This window comes from Camelina sativa, chromosome 12, assembly GCF_000633955.1.
Source record: "Camelina sativa cultivar DH55 chromosome 12, Cs, whole genome shotgun sequence".
Classification (NCBI taxonomy): Eukaryota; Viridiplantae; Streptophyta; class Magnoliopsida; order Brassicales; family Brassicaceae; genus Camelina; species Camelina sativa.
Genome location: NC_025696.1, coordinates 25,159,151 through 25,174,857, shown reverse-complemented (window position 1 = coordinate 25,174,857; position 15,707 = coordinate 25,159,151). Strand labels below are relative to the sequence as shown.

Sequence of the window (15,707 nt, the reverse complement as noted above, 5' to 3'; positions counted from 1 at the left end):
TATTAAATCAATCAATAAATTAGGATTCAAGCAATTAAGAACAGATCTAGAACTCTAAACACTTTTGTAAATTAAATCAGTTCTCACTGCAAATAATATCTAAATTTAAAACCAGAAAATCCAAATCTCTTTGCAAAATTCTAGGTTAAAAATCAGCAATAAAATCAAGTTTAGATTGTTCACAAAATTACTAAATCAAATCTCTTTGCAAGAAATAATTTTGCTCATCAAAGGTTTTATCAGGAAAATCAATTATATTCTCATATCTATTTATTTTCCTAGGTTATTAATTCTAGATGGCCAATCAAGGATTAATAATGAAGAACAACCTATGATGAAGATCTAGAAAGATAAAGAATCCTAAATAAACAGATCTAATAATTCATAAAAACCCTATGAAAAACCCTGAACCTAACAAGCAAACTACTCAGACATAATCAATGAAGTACAAAACATGATTCTGAATAATAAGCAATAGATTAAAAGAGTAAGAAGGGAGTTCAAGAATTCTTCTCTACAAAGCAGATCTGATCTCTCGTTCTCCAAAAGCTCTCAAAAATCTTTCAGGGTTGCAGGAAAAATAAAACTTGATAGAATAAAAACTTAATGGTTTGGAAAACCCAAAAATACTATTTATATGTCCTAAAACACGTTAGAGACTTATGTTGCAATTATGGAAAACTTTGGGGCAGAATTGTAAAACTTCCAATTTTGTGATTCTTCATCGCCTGAAGAGGGTGTCGATCGATGCTCCAAATCTAGGTGTCTATCGATGCCCATGCTTTGATCCGATTCCAACTTCTTCCTTGATGAATTGTTCCAAAATATCTCTAATTGCTCCATTTCGCTCATTTCATGCTAAAAACTTGTAAAGACTCAAAAACAATTTAGAAACAAATGAAAAGACACTAAAAGACTCCTTATATCATGGTTAAAAACCATAAAAACCATGATATATCAGGGATCTAGGGTTTTTATTTAATTTTGGTGTATTTGAGTTTAAGATCTAGGATTCCAATCATATTCCCAATTTGATGGTGATAGGCAGCCGAGATCCCCAATTCGATTTGTCCATGCCCGATTTCCTTAGAGATTCTCGACGAGGCTTATTCGCTAAAGGCAAAAAATCAAGTAAAGCTAATAAATTTATTCTCTAATCTAAGAATGATTTTGTTAAAGCTTCTTCTTCTTGTTATACTAACTCTTTTATCTTCTTATTCTTCTTCAGAGGACATTTCATCAGCAGCAACAGGTATGGTCGACACTTCTCCAGATATCAGACCTAGCATGAAAGCAGCTGCCTCTTCTCAAATAGAGGTAACTGTTGATGCCTTGTCTCCTAATTTAACTAAACTCCGTACCCGAAGAGCAGCTCCTGGTTTCTTTCTTCTTTCTTTCCTCTTTATCTATTCATATTTGGCTTAATCAATCAAAGGTTACCTGATATTTCCACTGTGTTTTCTTAAAAGAATCATGTTGCTGCTCAGGTATATTGTCACCAACTCCCTATGTACATCATCTTGTTCTTCATGTATAATTCGGAACAAATATATTAATTTGGTTATATGGTTTTTTTTAGCATTTTGTATGGTTTAGACTTTAGAACAAATATATCAATTTGTGGAACTTTCACATCAGACTCAGTTACATGCATTCATCATTTGGACTTGTCTTATCTCATGTATGTCTGCATGAATTATCTTAAAATCTTATCTTTTGGTTGGTGTTGCAGAGATTATTTCGGTGATGACAAATGATGGACGCAACATTGTTGTATGTTGTTTTCTCTTAAAGGTTTTCACATGTTTTTAAAGGTTTTAACCATGCTACAAATATAATTCTAGATAAATCTGATGAACAAGTGTTATCCACAAAGGTTAGATTCTGATTTCTGTTTCTCCTTACTAAAAAGGATCATCCACAAAGGTTAGCTTCATAATTTTTTCTCTTGCAGGATATTCATCTTTAAACAATGGCAAGGGCTTACCAGCTAGCATAACAAAAGAAGTGTCTAAGAAGGTATGAAGCTTTTCACTTGGATTTTAAGATTGATACATGTGGGATTTATGGTTTGAACTTTGGCTGTTATTTCAGACATAAAAACTAATGATGGTTCGTAGAATCGTTGATGTGGTGCAGGTGTCGTTTTGGTGTCTTTGAAGGTGAGGATCTGAGGAGGACTTTGTTTGTTTCCATGGTGTATCTTACATGGGTTCTGGTTTCTGGTTTCCATGGTGTCGGATAATAAAGGTATATTCAATCATACCCATATACATCCGAGTGATGCTATAGGTGCATGACAAATCAGTTTTTTTTTGTTACTATGACATGTTTTAAAATCTTTGTTCTTCAGAAAAGTTACGGAAGTTTTCACCAAGGCAGCTGAGTACATGGAGATTGATGATGAACCTTTGCATAAGCTCTTTATGTCAGTTAGGAGTGAGCTAAATTTTGACCTGAAGAACATGAAGCAAGAGCAAGCTAAGTTTTGGAAACAGCATCTTCGCCTTCTTGAGGAGTTATTGAAGGTCTAAAAAAATCTCTAGGTTCATGTTTTTGTTGATTGTAGTATTTGTAATCTTAGGTTAAGAGTTGGTTTGAGACTTATAATGTATGTAGTGTATTGTACTTGAAATGTTTAAAATGATATGTATTGTATTTTGAAGCTTCTATATAGTTTTTCTTATATATTGTTTTGCAAAAGCTGTATATATATAATATATATAATCAGGCTGCCTGGAAAATATATTACAACAATAATATATAGTTACAGTTCACAAAACCATAGTACATATATTTCGCTACTATTAATTATATTATGGCAAATAAAATATGCTACTAATAATTTTAATATAGTGATAAAATAGCGCTATTATAAATAGACAATTGATAGCATACGGAAAAAACACTATTGTATATGCCTCCTCTAAGATAGCACCAGCAAAGATAGCGTTTACGGAATCGCTATCAAATCGATATCATAGCGTTTTTCGTTTGCTAAGAATATGCCTATTTTCTTGTAGTGTTTGCTACCACTTTCTAGGCGCAAATATATTTTTGAAACTAATTTGTAGCAAACATAAATTAGTGACAAAAATATGTAAATTTTCTGTAAACCAAAAACTGTAGTGTGTCTGTATGCTCGGATATGACATGCAATGAGGTAGGGTGAATTTTTAAAAGAGTTAATTCATTATACCGGGAATTTAGTATTTTTGTTGAAATCGAACCAAACCGATCTAATTCAAACCGAATACCAAATAAACCAAAGTCCGGGTGGATCCGGTTCAGCCAATTTGGTTCGTATTCCACACGTGTACATAAACCCTAAATTGTCCCTTCCTCTCTCGTGAGTCCAGAGAGAGCTTCATTCATTCTCCATAAACCTTAAATCCCCAATTTTTTTAAGCTAAGAACGAAAGTGAAATCGTGAACTTCATCTTCTTCCTCTTCTCTCTTCCAAACAAACCCCTTATTCCGGATTCTCACGGTTTTGCACACTTCTCAAAGCTTGGAACGATGGAGAGTGATGGAGAAGAAGAAGTGAGAAGGATTGTGACTGATGAAGAAAAGCTAGAAGCCCAAAATTTCAACATATTCGATCTCCCTGACGTACCTAAAGGACTTCCTCCGCATCTGGAACTCCAGCGAACTCGTGTTGTCTGCGAAGTTAAAGCTCCTTTACATGTAAGTTACAATATGCTCTGTATTGGCTTTGTCTCAATGCCGCTCATGTGGGTTTGCTGTGTTTATTACTAATTCCAAATTTTTTCTTGTGGGTTTGTCAATTTCGTCAGAATCCGAATGGTACTGAGTGATGATCGTTTGAAATTTGAAGTCTTTTAATTTGTGTTTGTGTGTTTTTGTTTGTAAGGCCACGGGTACCATTTACTCGGGTGCCTATATCTCTTCGGGAGTGGACAACAGTGTGAATCTAGAAAACTTCTCTGAGAATTTCAAAGTTGATGTGATTAGTCTCACAAAGACAGATATGGTGTTCGATATGATTGGTATCCCTCCAGGAGTCGCTAATGCTTTCAGAAGAATCCTCTTAGCTGAGGTCTGACTCCACCTTTGATGAATCCTTTATTACTAGAATCTTTGGTTTAAAGTGTGTTCATTTGTTTGCAGCTTCCTTCAATGGCTATTGAAAAAGTGTTTGTAGTAAACAACACTTCTATTATTCAAGACGAAGTTCTTGCTCACAGGTTGGGTCTTATTCCAATCGTGGCTGATCCGAGGCTCTTTGAATATTTATCCGGTAAGGAAATATTCTGTGGCATGTGATTCATCTTTATAAGCTCATGATTCTTTGTGTCACAATCTTTGCTTTTAATCTCTGTGTCATAGAAAACGATCAGCCAAATGAAAGGAACACCATTGTTTTCAAACTCCATGTGAAATGTCCAAAAGGTGACCCGCGTCGTAAAGGTAATATTTCTTCTTTGGTTAGCACAAGAAGAGCAGTCATTGTCTTATTGTTAGTTTGATCTCTCATGAACGGTGTCATTTTTAATTTCTTGAAGTTTTAAGTAGCGAATTGAAATGGTTACCAAATGGGAGTGAGCTTCTCAAAGAATCAGCAGGAGGTTCAACCACAAATCCAAAAACTCATACTTCATTCAGCCGCAGCCAAGATTCCTTCCCTGAATTTGCAGATAATCCTATCATGCCGAGCTTTCAAGATATATTGATAGCAAAACTCGGCCCTGGCCAGGTACTGTTTTATTTATTTATTATATTCCTCTTAATTGTCACACTTAAGAAGACTTTACTTGCGATGAGAGATGAAAGACTTGCATCTCCTTCTATCTTTTTCTTGCAGGAGATTGAGCTTGAAGCTCATGCGGTTAAGGGCATTGGTAAAACACATGCAAAGTGGTCTCCAGTAGCTACGGCTTGGTATCGAATGTTTCCTGAGGTGAGAAGTTCACCACAATCTTTTGTGCTTTCTCTTTTCTTGACTCGTCCTAAGCTTCTTCATAACGCTTTTTATTTATAATATCTTAGGTGATTCTACTAAAGGAATTTGAGGGTAAGCATGCTGAAGAACTCGTAAAAGTCTGCCCCAGGAAAGTTTTTGACATTGAAGAGATGGGCCAAGGTGAAGTAAAAGCCCTCCCTAGTTTCCTTCAAAGTCTTCTTACTTGCTTTTTAAGTAACAATTAGAGATTCTGATGAAAAAACTGAGGACATTGGCTTGCAAGTCTCTCTGCAATTTGATTTCATATTGACTTCCAAATGTGGAAAACAGGTAGAAAAAGGGCAACCGTAGCTCGGCCGCGTGACTGCTCCTTGTGTAGAGAATGCTTAAGAGAAGGAGACGAAACAATAGAAGGAGAAGCAAAATCAAAAGGTAAAGCAGAAGCAAAATCAGAAGGAAAAACAGAAGCAAAATCAGAAGGAAAAGCAGAAGCGAAAGGAAAAAGAGATTGGGTGGACCAAGTGGCTCTGCGCCGTGTCAAGAACCATTTTATATGTAAGAACCTCTCAATTTAACTAGGCAATTCATGATGTGAAATACATTCTAATTGAGTTTTTTTATTGTCTTTGTCAGTTACAATCGAGTCTACCGGATCACAGCCTCCGGACGTTCTTTTCACAGAAGCAGTGAAGATATTGGAAGACAAATGTGAACGTGTAATCTCTGAACTCTCTTGAGAAGAGGTCTTATAGGTTTAACTCTACCGGTTTAGTTCAGTTTTGGGTTTTGTATCGAGAGTTTATACGAAGAACACTGACATTTTGTGGGTTTTTGGTTCGACAATCGGTTCAAATTAGAATTCATTTGAACGTTGAAGAGAAAGATATATGGATAGTACGTATATACACAATTTCACTCTTAAGCACTGAACAGAGGGAGATTTATATGAATTAGTAATTTGAAATCTATAGCTGATGAAAAATATAACTATGTACGAGGATATATAAAAGATGAGAAATCTGTAGACCAGTTTTTCAAGTTACAAGACAAAGATGGTAAATTAAAAAAAGAAGAATAGAACTATTTTGGTAAATACTCTTGGGATATTCTGCCTAACTAATATATGTATACAATTTACTAAACAAGCCATTCATATATTTTTGAGATTAGATGACAATAAATATACATATATATATATATATATATATATATATATATATATATNGACTAAACAAAGTTTTGTAAAGTAAAACTAGATAGTGACCCACGTTGTATAGCGTGGGAAAATATTTACGTAAATTTAGATTTTGTTGTTACAAAATAATAGTAGAAAATTTATTTATTATATATATTTTATAAAATTATATATTTAATTTATTTAATTTCATACTCCGATTTTGACATGTAGTCGGTACTACTATTTTGGTTTGGGTGTCAATATCAAATTCGTTAATTATAAATTTGGTAAAATCTGAACAAAAACCCAATAAAACATGTATTGACCCGTGATCTGTTATTACAAATTGATGTAATCATGTTTAGAGATCTTAATATACCAAATTTACAATAGTGTTTGGTTTTAATATTAACACCATTGCATTTATTGGTATAACATGTAAGTATATATTAAATTTATATGCAAAAATTACAATTACATTATGTATATGTATATTGTCAATATTATACACTTAGTATTGTTTATATAGTGAATATCGTGTATAAAAAATAAATTTTAGCTAATTAAATAATCTGTTATTGTTTGATAAGATTTATGAAACAATAAATAGAATCTGTTAAATAATCTCATTAAATAATTTTGAAAATATTGTGTTATTTTTTTGTAGACAAATATAAATTTTTCTTTTGTTAGTTATTAGATTAATTGAAATGCAATAACATTTTCGTAATATGCCACATCAAAGCTGGTTAAAGTTCTAACGACATTGCTTAAATAAATGTATAGAGATATTTTAAAAATATAAGCAATGCTGTATCTTAGTTTAAAAAAATATATATACATATATATACATATATATATATACGATTTAGATATACAAATATTTAATCTTAATTTTATAAATAAAATTAACTTTTATAATTGTTTTAAATAGTTTGTTATTGTTTCCTAAGATTTCTGAAACAATAAGTAGAATCTGTTAAATAATTTATTAAATAATTTTGAAAATATTATTTTATTATTTTATAAATCAATACAAGCTTTTTTTTTTGTTATTTATTAAATTAATTGAAATGTAATGGTATTTTTGTAATATGTCACATGATAGTATAGTTAAACTTTGACAACATTGATTAAATAAGTATATAGAGATAGCTCTCAAAGACGACACATAAAATGTTTGTTATATAAATAATGTCATTAAAATATATAGGTATTTGATCATTTGTAAGTACAATATAGTTAAGAAAAAGGTACAAAAGCATTTATTATTGATAACTTTATATTTATCATTTATGTAATAAATTTGTTAAATACTTTGTCATTCTAATTTTTTTGCATGCTTTGAAAACTTAGTTATTTTAGTTATTTAGTACAATTTTAATATATGTAATCTTTGTTTGCTAACACATTATTTTCATTAAGATTACATATAATGTGTTAAGAAACCACCCAAAAAATATCTATAAATAGATTAAGGTCGATTAACATTTTTATATAGATTAATCTATATATTGGTTCTTATATATATAAAAAATAATTGTTAAAGGACTTTTGGTCTTATTAAATATGAAATTTACTTTCCATATCGGAAAGTAAAGCGATGCATACTACTTTTTTTTTGTTTTTGTTCTCAAAAGTGAAATATATTGATTTAGCAAATGTCATTACACAGAGTTTTCAGTAGCCAAATTGGCTTTAATACAGAGTTAGCATAATACAAATTATCATTACAACCATACTTTGCTAAAGCATTTGCTACACTGTTACATTCCCTCTTAGTAAAGATAAAAGAAACTTGGCGCAAACGTGAGGTCCACAACATAATGTCTTGTAAATGATTTCTTAAAGTTGCATTTAATTTTTGGCCATTCACTAGGTTGATTAACACTTCACAGTCCCTTTCAAAAACTATTGTTTGATATCCTCTGATCCAAACTTGTTGTAAAGATATTAAGAGACTTTTTGTTTCGGCTTCTAATGCTGATCCTACATAAGATAGTTTAGTCGCACCCCATACCAGAGCTTCACCTTGATGATTCCTAAATATCCAGCCACATGTTCATTGTTTAGTCTGATCATCATATCTTTCATCAAAGTTGCATATTATTGACGGATGTAATGGTGGTGTCCAAGATTTCCTGCTATCGGTGACGTTATGGTTTGACTCCTTTGGTTGATGAGTTTTAATCCAGTATTTTGTTTCCGATTTAGCGATCAGAACTGTCTTGCTTGCACTTTCCCGGAAGTTGCTAAAAACTTGATTGTTTTTTGCTTTCCAAATACGCCATAATAAATTGAAAGGTAGTAGAGAAGCAAAATTATCTGTTGTCTGAGATGATTTAGATATAATGTCAGAAATGATCTCTTCTGCAGTAGATGGAAGTTGATTGATATCTATCAGAGCTGAAGTGGACAATCGCCATGCCATTGCTACGAAAGGACATGAGAATAAAACATGGTGATCTGTTTCATCTGTTTGATGATATCTTGGACATGTAGAATTGATATTCACACGCTTTGTTCTTAACCGTGTGTTTACTGGTAAAGTTCTTGATACAATGCGCCATAAGAAGTGCTTTATCTTTGGTAGTATCCCCAATTTCCAGATTTTGTTTTTTAGCTCCACAAATCCATGAGGCCTGGGAGGTGGTTCTCCAGGATCAAAAGGGTAATGTGTGGCAAACCAGTATCCTGTTTTAACAGTGTAGTCGCCTGATTGAGAGTAGTTCCAAATGAGTTTATTTTTTTCTTGCACTTGAGATAAATGAATGTTTCAGATTGACGTATGCTCTGCTTCTGGAATCAATGAGGATAGCTTTTGTTCATCCCAAGCTCGAGTATTACCAGTTGTGGAAATAAGGTTTTCGAGTGGTAAAGACGATTGTGGTGTTAAAGTTTGAATTGGTCTTGGTGGATGAGCATCGATGACATTGTCTACGCCAAGTCTTATATTGGATCCATCTCCCACGATATAATGGGTTCCTTTCTTTAGAAGATCCAAACCGATTAGTATTGATGACCATCCATATGATTGGTTTTTCCTCGATCGAGCATCGAGTATTGAGTCATCTCTGTAATATCGGTTTTTCATAACTCGAGCAAACAGAGAGTTTGGATATTGTATTAGTCTCCATGCTTGCTTCGCTAATAGAGCATCATTGAATTTGGCCAGGTCTTTGAAATCCAAACCTCCTTCCTTTTTTTTGATGCCTTTAGTTTCTTCCAAGCGATCCATGGAATATCCCGATGGTTTAAGGTTTTTTCCCACCAAAAATTCATCAATAGGGATTCTATCTCTGAAGTTATTCCCAACGGTATTTTAAAACAAGACATAGCATATACAGGCATGGATAAGGCTACTGATTTGAGCATGATCTCTTTTCCTGCAGGGGATAATTTTTTTGCAGTCCATCCACAAATGCGTTTTTAAACTCTATCAACAATGTATGCAAACATTTCCTTTTTCTTCCGACCAAACTATTCCGACCAAACTGTTCCAGTATTGCCATTAATCGAGATTGAGTTGTCCCAAAAACTCTGCTTCCAAATGTTATCATTGACTTAGAAGTATTTATTTTTTGACATGAATAGTATTCATAGATATCAAAGACATCTTTCAAAGCTTGACAATTTTTTCTGTTAGTGTTACAGAAAAAGAGGCAGTCATCTGCAAATTGCAAATGTGTGATGCTTGGAGCCCCATTGCCAATTCATATTCCACGGATATCACCCTCTCGTTCTCTAGATGTGATTAAATGGCTTAAGATATCTGAACAGAGAATAAAAAGATAAGGAGATAATGGATCCCTGTCTAATACCTCTCGTTAGTTTAATATGGCCATACAGAGATCTATTGATTAGCACAGAGTAATTAACAAAGGTTACTACCGCCATGATCCAGCTTATCCAACGATCGAATAAACCAAATATCTTCAAGGTTGTTTCTATAAAGTTCCATTCCACACAATCATATGATTTGCTTACATCTGTCTTTACTGCGATGTAGGTTTGAGATACTGGTTTTCGGACCTTCAAAGAGTGCATAATCTCATGGGCGATGCATACTACTTATTCAATAACTGAAACGAGTTTCAAGATATGATAAAAACTACAAGATAACTCGTGCTATAACAATTCCAGCCATAAGTTTATTAACTTTATTAATACCATCTTTTTTTTGGCAATCTGGCATCTGCATGGATATAAACTATATATGTTACTTTCATACACAATAAACCCTAATATTAATGAACTAAACACAAAACATAATAATATATAAAGTTAAGTTGATGAATACTTATTCAATTACTGAAACATGTTTTAAAGATATGAGAAAAGCTACAAGATAACTTGTGCATATCATAAACTTAAGCAGATTACATGTTCATATTCCGGCCATAGTTGACGACCATGACATAATCAGAGCTTGAAGATCCAGCCTCGAAATTCATTATAGCAACATCTTTCTTTGTTGAGACCCAACGATCCCACAAATCAAGCAACATTGTTGATGAGTTTAAAAGTTCATTGTCCAAGTATAACTTTACCTACAATATTTATAAAACACCAAATATGTATAATCAACCATTTTATCAAATTGATATAACTATCAAGAAAGATGAAGAAAATATAAGTCACCTCATCTTCGGTTTTAAGATCAAGTTTCTTTGCAACATATTTTTTTGAGATATGAAAGTTGCATGTAACTATTCCTGTGAGAATGAACACGTATAAAACACACACACACACACACACACACACACACACACATATATATATATATATATACATTTTATCATTAATTAAAGTACTATCATATTTAACTAATTGAAAAGAGATGAAAAAACAAACGTACTTAATCCTTATGTAAGTAGGCGATATTTGTCGCAATGGTGCATTCTTATTCCTGAAAACATTTGAGTTATGTTATAATCTACTAGATAATTTTTAGCAATAACGAAAAGAAGAGAATGAATAGAAAGATTGAGTTAAAATATTGTCTTACTCTCCATTAGAAGCCACCAAACTTAACCATATTGGAATGTTTCTCTTCTTAGTAGCACAAGACGAAATAGTATTTTGTAGTTTATCTTGTACCAATGGTTTAACTACTTTTTCCTCTTTTATATCTTCACTTAAAAGAGTAGAAAATTTTCGATCATCGAAACCACTGGAAAGTCTGACCGGCTCAACAGTCACTAAGCCATCATCTCTCTCTAACTTAACTTCTGTTTTCACCAAGTCATCATCTTGTCAAAACCCTTAAGATGTATAAAAAGGTTCTTATTCATAATGTTGCACAAAGTGTGCCTTTGATACGATCTCCCTAGGATAGAACTCTGATGAAGGCTGATGACTGGTGAATGGTGGCGAGAATCGACGTTGATGATGGCCGAATGACTTTGAGTGATGATATGTGAAGATCAAATGATGAAATCAATGGTGAGATGGTGAGGATTGTTTGATGATTATATGGATAGTAACAAGTGAAGAGTTTCTGAATCACAAAGTGTATAGAAACCCAGAATTCAAGAACGTATTCAAGAAATCAAATTGAGGAAAAAGTTTGACATTACTTGTTCATACAACTTATTCGCTGAAGAGACAAAGAGGCGTAGCTGTGGGTTTTATAATTAACCCTAGGCTCGACACTCCAAACAACAGGGAGTTGAAAATAAAACAACAAAACGTTTTAAGGAAATAAGAAAACAGCAAAACATCTAAGTGACCTGTAGTAGTACGGAAGTCACTTGAATTAGTACAGAAGTACATTATTCCCCTTTGGTAATGATTTCTAGATAACTCGACGTAGTGATCCATTTGCCTCATTAAAAACCATACTGAGAAAACCCAGTGGGACAAAACTCAGCTATGGGAAAAAGAGTACAAACTTCACACCTAAGTTACCTAGTCCTCATTACCGGGTGAAGTCTTCAAGGTGGATATGTTGAAGACTTTGATCCTTGGTAGGTTGAATGACCCGTCAATTATGAGTGAATGAGCTTCCTTGGCCATCTCCTTAGCTCTTGACCGAGTGATCCTTCCCACCATCTCTGGTTTCTCTGCAGCCTCTGACTCCTTGCTAGCCACGATCATATCATCCTCCCCCTCTTCAAAAGGATTTGTCCTCAAATCGGAATCTGCATAATAAGGAAGCAAGTCAGAAACATTAAATGTTGAAGATACATTATACTTACCTTGAAGATCAATCTGGTAGGCGTTGTCATTGATCTTCTGGATGACTTCAAATGGACCATCAGCTCGTGGTAGAAGTTTGCTGTTCCTCTCGTCTGGGAACCTATCCTTGCGTAGATGAATCCACACCAAGTCTCTTTCTTCGAAAACGAGCTCCTTTCTACCCTTGTTTGCATGTATCTCATACTGCTTGGTTCTCTTCTCGATATTCTCCTTAGCTTTAGCATGTATCCTCCTAACCTGTTCAGCCTTTTCTTTGCCATCAAAGCTACACTTCACACTTAAAGGTAAAGGGATCAAGTCTAGAGGTGATTGTGGATTAAAACCATAAATAATTTCAAAAGGAGAAAATAGGGTAGCAGAATGCTTAGCGTGATTGTATGCGAACTCCACATGTGGGAGACATTCTTCCCATGATTTGAGATTGCTTCTCACTAAGGACCTGAGAAGTATAGATAGCGTCCTGTTCACCACTTCGGTTTGTCCATCTGTTTGCGGGTGACATGTGGTTGAGAATGAAAGCTTGGTTCCTAGTTTAGCCCATAACATCCTCCAGAAGTGTCCTAGAAACTTGGTATCTCGGTCTGAGACAATTACTTGAGGCATTCCATGTAGGCGTACTACTTCCCTGAAAAACAAGTTAGCTACAATAACAGCATCATCCGTCTTGTAACTTGCAATGAAGTGAGCCATCTTGCTAAACCTGTCAACCACAACAAAAATAGAATCTCTACCATTTCTGGTTCGAGGTAAGCCAAGAACTAAATCCATAGAAATATGAGTCCAAGGTTGAGAAGGAATAGGGAGAGGAGTGTACAAGCCGTGGGGCTGTAGCTTACCCTTCGCCATTTTGCAGATATGGCACCTAGAACAAACCTTCTCAACGTCTTTCTTCATTTGAGGCCAATAGAAGTGTTCTTGCAGTCCAAGTATAGTCTTTGACACTCCAAAATGCCCAGCTAGTCCACCTCCGTGAGCTTCTCTGATCAGCAGCTCTCTCATGGATCCTCTTGGTATGCACAATCGATCCTTAAAGAACAGATATCCATCCTGCCTATAATAGTTTTCAAAAGCAAACTTATGGCATTTGCCATAGCTCTCAGCAAAATCGATGTNTTCAGCAAAATCGATGTCAGTCCCATAAAGTTCTACTATCTCATCAAAACCTTCTAGCTTAGAAGACAAAGTAGAAATGAGAGTGTACCTTCTGGATAATGCATCTGCCACTACATTATCCTTACCTTTCTTGTACTTAACCGTGTAGGGAAAAGTCTCAATGAACTCCATCCATCTGGCATGTCTCTTGTTGAGCTTCTGTTGTCCTTTGAGATGCTTCAGGGACTCATGATCAGTGTGAATAACAAACTCCTTGGGCCACAGGTAATGCTGCCATGTTTGAAGAGCCCAAACTAAGGCGTACAGCTCCTTGTCGTATGTAGGATAGTTCAATGTCAATCCTCCTAGCTTCTCACTGAAGTAAGCTACTGGCTTCCTATCCTGCATCAAAACAGCACCTATACCCACTCCGGAAGCATCACATTCAATCTCAAAAGTTTTCATAAAATCAGGAAGTTAGAGAATAGGGGCAGAGATAAGCTTCTCTTTTAAGGTTGAAAACGCATTCTCTTGTGCTTCCTCCCATCTGAATCCTACATCCTTCTTGACAACTTCTGTAAGTGGCGCTGCAATAGTACTGAAGTCTTGCACAAATCGTCTGTAGAACCCTGCTAGTCCATGAAAGCTCCTGACTTCTGCCACGTTTTTGGGTGTTGGCCACTCCTTGATAGCCTTGACCTTCTCATCGTCCACTCTAACTCCTTCTGCACTGACAACAAAGCCTAGAAAAACAACCTCAGTAGTACAGAATGAACATTTAGAAAAATTAGCAAAGAGGGATTGAGAACGAAGAACATTTAGAACTTGGCGGATGTGTTCTAAGTGTTCTTCTAGACCTTTACTGTAGATGAGTATGTCGTCGAAATACACAACCACAAAGATGCCTATGAACGGTCTGAGAGCATGATTCATTAATCGCATGAAGGTGCTAGGAGCATTGGTGAGACCAAACGGCATGACTAGCCATTCGTAGAGCCCTTGCTTGGTCTTGAAAGCTGTTTTCCATTCATCTCCTTCCTTCATTCTGATCTGATGATACCCACTCTTCAAATCTATCTTTGAGAAGACTGTTGATCCACATAACTCATCCAACATGTCATCTAATCTCGGAATTGGGTGTCTGTACTTCACTGTGATATTGTTAATAGCTATGCAGTCTACACACATCCTCCATGAACCATCTTTCTTTGGTACAAGCAATACTGGTACTGCACATGGACTGAGACTCTCTCGGATATGTCCCTTACTCATCAGCTCTTCTACTTGCTTCTGAAGCTCTTTAGTTTCTACTGGATTAGTTCTGTAAGCTGGTCTGTTCGGTAGAGCTGAACCTGGTACCAAATCAATCTGATGCTCTATCCCACGTATTGGAGGCAAGCCTGGAGGTATCTCTTCTGGAAACACATCCTTGTACTCCTCTATAATCTCTATCATCTCGCGTGGAAGCTCTCCTGCTGACTTAGTACTGGTGAGTGTCTCTTTGTACACAAACATGAATGTGGTCATCTCTGGATCAAATAGCTTGTTGAACTCGCTGTGATTGATGTACAGGCTGTGTGACACTTTTTCTGTATCCTTGCGGTTCATGTGAAGTTGGTCCTTGTAGATTTCGCTGGGTGTAAGCGGTAGAAGAGTAACCTTGCGTCCCTTGAACTCAAACGTTTGCTTGTTGGTGTAACCATCATGAAACACTCTTCTGTCGAACTGCCATGGTCTTCCCAAAAGGATATGACTTGATTTCATTGGAATAACATCACAAAGCAGCTCATCCTCATACTTCCCAATCGCTAGTTTCACCATCACTTGCTGCGAAACTGTCAAAGCTCCCTTGTTGTTCAACCACTGTAGCTGATAAGGTCTTGGATGTGAAGTAGTCTTGAGATTAAGCTTCTGTACCATCTCTTCACTAGCTGCATTAGTACAGCTTCCACCATCAACGATCAAGGTGCAGACCTTGTCTTGAACCATACACTGTGTGTGAAATAAGTTCTCACGCTGTCCTCTATCATTTGGATGAACCTGAACACTTAAAGCTCTGCGTGCTACCAACATCTCTCCCATGACTGCTGGTTCACCTTCTTCACAGAGTTCAGACTCTGATTCACTCTCTGAACTGTCTACTGGCACAATCTCTCCTCCTTCTTGAAGAAGAAACATCTTCTTGTTTGGACAGTCTCTGGAATAATGTCCCATTCCTTGGCATTTGAAACACCTAATATGACTTGTAGAGGTACTACTCTTGGGCTTGAAGTCGATTTTAACCTCCTCTTTGACTGTGGCTGTCACGGGTTT

General features: G+C 35.3%; 1 protein-coding gene and 1 long non-coding RNA gene across 2 annotated transcripts; both read left to right on the top strand.

Annotated features, from left to right (window-relative positions):
- On the top strand, nt 1,235-2,688 carry LOC104732586. The gene is made up of 4 exons (XR_002034554.1): nt 1,235-1,876; nt 1,955-2,019; nt 2,140-2,250; nt 2,354-2,688. It is a non-coding gene; the product is annotated as an uncharacterized LOC104732586 (long non-coding RNA).
- On the top strand, nt 3,352-5,806 carry LOC104732585 (DNA-directed RNA polymerases I and III subunit rpac1-like). The gene is made up of 9 exons (XM_010452149.2): nt 3,352-3,687; nt 3,875-4,060; nt 4,132-4,261; nt 4,351-4,431; nt 4,527-4,717; nt 4,826-4,921; nt 5,011-5,104; nt 5,255-5,479; nt 5,558-5,806. Exons 1-9 carry the CDS (start codon nt 3,520-3,522, stop codon nt 5,659-5,661), a joined length of 1,275 nt encoding a protein of 424 aa, XP_010450451.1. The 5' UTR covers nt 3,352-3,519; the 3' UTR covers nt 5,662-5,806.